Source organism: Maniola jurtina, chromosome 3, assembly GCF_905333055.1.
Source record: "Maniola jurtina chromosome 3, ilManJurt1.1, whole genome shotgun sequence".
Lineage (NCBI taxonomy): Eukaryota > Metazoa > Arthropoda > Insecta > Lepidoptera > Nymphalidae > Maniola > Maniola jurtina.
This window is the reverse complement of record NC_060031.1, coordinates 8,358,868-8,364,934: the sequence shown is the minus strand read 5'-3', so window position 1 is coordinate 8,364,934 and position 6,067 is coordinate 8,358,868. Positions and strand designations below refer to the sequence as shown.

General features: G+C 33.1%; 1 protein-coding gene across 1 annotated transcript; it reads right to left on the bottom strand.

Moving 5' to 3' along the window:
• Nucleotides 1-574: 574 nt before the first annotated feature.
• LOC123880864 (Golgi reassembly-stacking protein 2) lies at nucleotides 575-5,586 on the bottom strand. Its single transcript, XM_045929219.1, has 5 exons — nucleotides 5,415-5,586; nucleotides 5,055-5,339; nucleotides 4,396-4,707; nucleotides 3,502-3,790; nucleotides 575-2,835 (listed from the first exon to the last, which is right to left on the bottom strand). The coding sequence occupies exons 1-5, from the start codon at nucleotides 5,475-5,477 to the stop codon at nucleotides 2,450-2,452; spliced, it is 1,335 nt and encodes a 444-aa protein (XP_045785175.1). The 5' UTR covers nucleotides 5,478-5,586; the 3' UTR covers nucleotides 575-2,449.
• Between the last annotated feature and the right edge of the window lie 481 nt (nucleotides 5,587-6,067).

The window sequence follows — 6,067 nt, the reverse complement described above, 5'->3', positions numbered from 1 at the left end:
AGTAGCGATACCTAATTATGTAGGTATCAAAATGTGTAGACAATTATTTAAGAAATTGGAATTAGGACTAAGTAACTAACTTTGTATTAGGATAATATAATAATTATTATTATAACCTACCTTGTTATAATTAAGTAATTTTATATGGATATTTTTTTACTAAGTTACGTTATTTAAAATGGTCGAATAAGTGAGTTAGGTATTCATACAGACAAGTGTGTCTATCTTATTTATATTTTGAGCAATTTAACTAAGTCGAATTGAAATTAGTTCTCTCTGTGAGAATTCTGATTAGAAATATGGAGTCAAATATCGTCTCTAGAAATGCTAATTATTTTTTACTTAGCTAGCTAGTTAGTTAGGTAGCGGCTTAGTTTTAATTAAGAACTAATAATATAAATACCTACTACCTTTAATGCCTTGTTTATAATCTTATGTATCTAGGTAATCTTTTAATAAGCCTGGGTAATTTACCATTCCTATTGACGATAATGATTGTATTAAAAATGTACGATAAGCTATAACTAAAACGCTATTTAAACTCGTTATTTAAAGCTGAATAAAAAATAAAAAATCATTGATTGTAAGTATATTTTATTTCGTGCTAAATATACGCATCAACACAAGAAAGGCTAATCATCGCAATTAGGTACGTTTAAGTAAATTACAATAATAATACCTGACCTAACTATGGTAGAATTTTCAATTAAACAAAGCATTTTGACAGAGGAGCCAATATGCAATATAATAAAGTTTGTCAAATTATAAAATAATGATGCCATATATTTAAAATAGTGATTAAATAATCATTCATCCAAGTTAAATACGGTTGTTGCGTCATTGTGAATGACTCAGTGGCGCCGATTCTGTTGTCTTTCTCTATACCAATTTTAGAGTATCTGATTCTTTTTCTTCTTAATAATGCTAAAAAAGGACAGAACATGAAATTTACATTTAAAGAATCTTAATTTTAGTGCACGCTACAAATTTAAACAATAGATTCGCGACTGGCAGCTAAAGTCACGAGGTCCGACAGCTCTAAATTTTTAAAGTTGTCAAACTGTGTTTGTCCTTTTTATATTGCGTTAGTAAGATGAGGACGCGAATACTCTAAAATTTAGTTGTGCTCAAAATCAGTTGTACCAATGAAGCAGTTCTTAGTTCCTAATCTGCCTCTCTTTTTAGGCAGCTCACGCAATGTTTATATAATACGTACATAAAGTATGTACTTACAATTTTTATACAATACGTACATAGGTGTACCTACGTGGAAAGTTGACATCCAAACTTACATAGGTCAACTGTGTTCATTACACAAAAATTTATCCAAGGTGGGAATGGAACCCATGGGGTTGCACGTTAAGTCAAAGTTAACGAGTCCAAACGATTCTAATTGTATCCTATCTATTATAGATCCTTAACGTACTAGATCAGTGATTCATATTATTATCAGACGCTATTTGTCTCAAAACCATTTATTTTTAGGCAAAAGGCGGCCCAGGAAATGTTAATTTGCTTTGTATAATTAAAAATTCGACTATAGTCGCTGATTGCATCTTGTTTCATTTTATACAAGATACAATATGATGATAATATAATTGATAATTTATAACAAACTCAATTTTAACTTTATATATTATATACTAAATGCCATACAAAATTAACAATCGATTAAAACAGAACAGATGCAAGTAGATTGCAAGATGCACAAACTAGCTAGTTAAAACTAACAATAGCAGAGATGCAACTGATGCCGAGCCAGATCCATCCAGAACTTGGATTTTACTAAACTAAAAGAAATACGCTATTAAGAAATATATTATTGGGTGGCTTTGTGGAGGATATAGTTCATCGTTAGGGTTCCGTACGTTTGAAAAAAAAGGAATCCTTATAGAATTCCCCTCCTGTCTCCAAAACTACTGAGCATAAAATGTCGAAAAAAAAAACCAGAAAAAACCCGGTTTTAATAATATTATCTAATTGGATATCTGTTGCATCTCTTACTAGTAACTATCTGCACCAACAAAGAAGTCCCGCAAAAAACTAATGCAAGTAGGGTCAAATGAATCATATTCGTATTTTAAATCTTAAAGGTCTGAACGATAAAGTATGTAGTTGCCTTAATAATATTATATTGAAATATTTGTATCAGTCTATACAACATTATATAAAAGGCTATTTCGTATTTATTGCAAATTAGTTTTATGTACATTATTAAATAAACATAATATTATATTCATTAATCCAAATTAAAATGCAGCATTATTTTATACTAGTTATCAGATTACAGTCATACCTAACATTTCCCTGATTCATTCAGAACCTTGTACCTCGGCTGATGTTTTTGTATGAATAAAATGAACTTTTTGTTGCAAAATTACATCACTATCTTCTACAGGACTTACTTGATGGAGCACATTCTATCAATAACAGTCTGTGTCAAACACTTCTATGATAGCAGGTCCTGCTGTTGTAGCACTTGCTGTTGATGTATTTCTTGCATGGTAGAAACAGGCAGTGTGGCGCTTACAGTTATTGATGGCATTCCGGGTAATGACACTGGTGTCACTACCGGCAAACCACTGTTTAATGGTGGAGGCTGGATAGGTGCTTGGGTAAAACTACTCATGTCAAAAGTGGGAACTAAATTTGGTGATGTTTGTTGTATGGGGGCAGGTGCAGGAATTAGGGGTTGGTTATAATTTGGCATCATTGGTATATAGGGCTGTGGCTGGTTCATGGGAATACCTGGTAAATTTGGTAAGGGGGCTGGTGGCTGCATATTAGAAACTGAGGGTATACTACCTAAATTGGTCAATGTAGCATCAGCAAGGTCTGGAAAGAAAAAAAAATATATTTTTATTTCTTGTTTAAAGAGCAGGGTCACTAGTGTGACCATGTGGTTCTGGTAGGTCCATACTATAGTAAAACATATGCAATAAGTATAAGTATTCTTTGCAGGCCAGCAGGGTGATTCGCTAACTCAGTGTCTACCACTAAACGATAGCCACCAAGCTCGTTTTTTAATCCATTGAAGATTTTCTACTAAAAATATTTGAATATCACACAGTAAAGTAGCAATGCAGAACCAACCAACCTTGGTGGCTATCATTCAGTGTTAGACACTGAGTTGCGAATTACCTAGCTGAGCGCGTTTGGAACCCTTGAACCTTTAGTTTTAAGGTTACATAATTAATTTTTATCACCATTATATCATTATCTTACAAATCCAACAATTAGCAATCAAAAAGTGTACAGTAGTACCTATTTTGAATAAATGACTTTGACTCAGACTTATTCCTTTTTGCCCTAGCATATTCGTGGTAATTAGTCTGCAAATTAAAACAAGTTCTTATGCAGAGCAAGTGCATTCTAACCTCAACAATGAATGCCAAACGTGGATGTCATGGGCACCATCTAGTATATTGCATAGTAGTTCTTGTTGCAAAGATAAACCCTTTTTATATAATATTTTTATTTTATATTCAATATAATACTTACTGCTAGAGTAAGCAGCCATATTTGATACCACAGATTGTGTTTGTGACATTGGTGGTTGAGATAACCCAGATGGTACGCTGACTTGTCCAGTCATATTTGGTTGAATACCACTAGCAGGGTTAGTATGACCACCAGGGTTGACCATAGGCACTCCAGACAAAAATTGTGGTTGTGAAGCCTGAACTGTTGGTAAAGTGCTCTGATTTGTGCTAACAAGTGGTGTTGTGTTTGTTTTATTTAAGTTTTCCACTCCTGACACTAAACTCTGCTGCATTATATTTTGTGGTACCTTAAAAATAAAATTGATATAATGTAATTTGGTCTCCTGTGCAATGGTATCATTTATTGACACAGAATAAGATAACTTTCAAAAATTGTCAACAAATTGATGTTGTAAGTAGAATATGATAAAAATGTCAAAAAATTGTGACCCAGGTATGATTTGGTGGAGAGCAAATAATTATCATAATTCCAGATCTGCAGTACAACTAAGTCATTTATTGATTTATATTATCACTAGATATATTATGTTAAATAAATGAGTGTTTGTTTGTTCTTCAATCATCTCTTGACTGAACAATAGATTATGTGATTTTTTTGCATGGTCATAGTTAATGACTTGGGGACTGGAGAGTGATTGATATATGCTATTTTGATCCCGGGAAAACAAATAGTTCCTGTGGGATGACATGCCATTTTTCACCTTTATCCATTAATGACAGAACAAAAGATCAATGAATTCACATAATTTTCCATATGGGTATAGTTAAGGACCTGGAGAGTGACATAGATTACTTTTATCCTATATGTGGGCATGATCTAGTCTTTCATGACGATAACAATATTAAATTTTAAGCTAAGCAACCATATATATAATATAAATTAACAACATACCATTGATGGTGGAATGTAATTTTGATTTGGTGCAACTTGGCTGTTTCTTATAGGAATCCTATGCAAGTAACCATAGCCAATGCCACAACCGAGACTTCCTTCACCACCCCAGTTGTGATTTGGTGTGATAACAACTTCACGGCAAGCATCATCATTAATATTATAAACATAAAGCTTCAAAGCTCTGCCCTCGTGTGCTTCAATTATAGTAAACAGATCTTCACTTTCATGCATTATAGAGTCTGCCCCAATTATGTAATCAGAAAATGGCCTCAAACCACCCAGTTCTGCAGGTGATGATGGATGAACTTCCTGTAATTTCAGTTCACATATAAATTTTAGGATTTAAATATTATGCATGTTTTTCTACCACTAAAAATATATTTCTATGAGGCCAATCTAAAGGTAAAGTTAAAAACATGCTATCATTGAGATATCAGCTTGCTCTTATACTACACCATTGAATAAAATATATAGAACACTATTCTGAACAAAACTTGGGTTCTATTAGGTAGCTGTAGCCAAACTCAAACACTAGCCATCAGGTAATAATGTAGTAAGTAGTAATGTGTCAAAACTTTTTGTCTAGCATCCAATCCAGTGCTTAGTGCATAGAGATTGGTGGATAACTAAAAAAGATAACTTGCAAAAACACTCACCAATATATGCCAAACATTTTCATTTGCACCTTCATAAGAACAAAATCGAATACTGACGCCAAGAAGGCCTTGTCCTCCCCAGTTTTCACTGGGTGTAATCATCACCTCCCTAACGGATTGAGTCTTTGTGCTATAAATAAGCATTTTTATTTGTTTATCAATATTCTGTTTTAAAAGGGTTTTTAGGGTATCATTGTCTTGGTCTAGTCTAGTGTTTTCAATTGCTACTATGAAGTCAAAAAATGGTTCGAGATTAGCTTTCTGACCTGGAGAACCTTCTTGGACCTGCAAAACATTGACGTGTTACTTCAGAACAACTTTAGGTATGCAATATTTCTGATGATTAGATGCAAAACTAACCCGCAATACGTGGTAACCCTCCGAACCACCTCCTGGCACTTCAGAACTTTGTGATGAACCCATTGGATTAATTTATTATAGGAAAACCTGTAACAATTCTAAGGTATTTTGAAATTTTACTTGAGTCTTATCTTATGACAAGTCAATGTTTTGACTTTGACATTTACATGAACTTCCATACGTGGCAGTTGACACTATATTATTACTCTATGGTTGACCCGCGCCCCGCAAGTATTACGTAGTGATGTGCAAGTGACTTCCGTGATTATAGATCGTTTCAGCGAATAGTTCCTATGGCGTTATGTTGGCTCCCCTGTCTGTTTAAATCATGGTGTTAAAGAAGGTTTTTGTATTAATTTATGTGTCACACTGGATGTCTATTTTATTCTAATACTGTTTAAAATTTGGAATGTTATTCTAACATGTCTTCTAATAAAAATAGATATGTTTTCTCAAAGTATAATATTTATTTTAATTGAATTTTATCGATCCTAAAATGGACTCTAATAATATGGCAGCAGAGGTTAATACTGTTTAAAATTTGGAATGTTATTCTAACATGTCTTCTAATAAAAACATGTTTTCTCAAAGTAAAAAAAAAAAAGAAACTTCTTTGTGCGTTTCATCGAATAGTACCTTTGGCGTTATGTTGG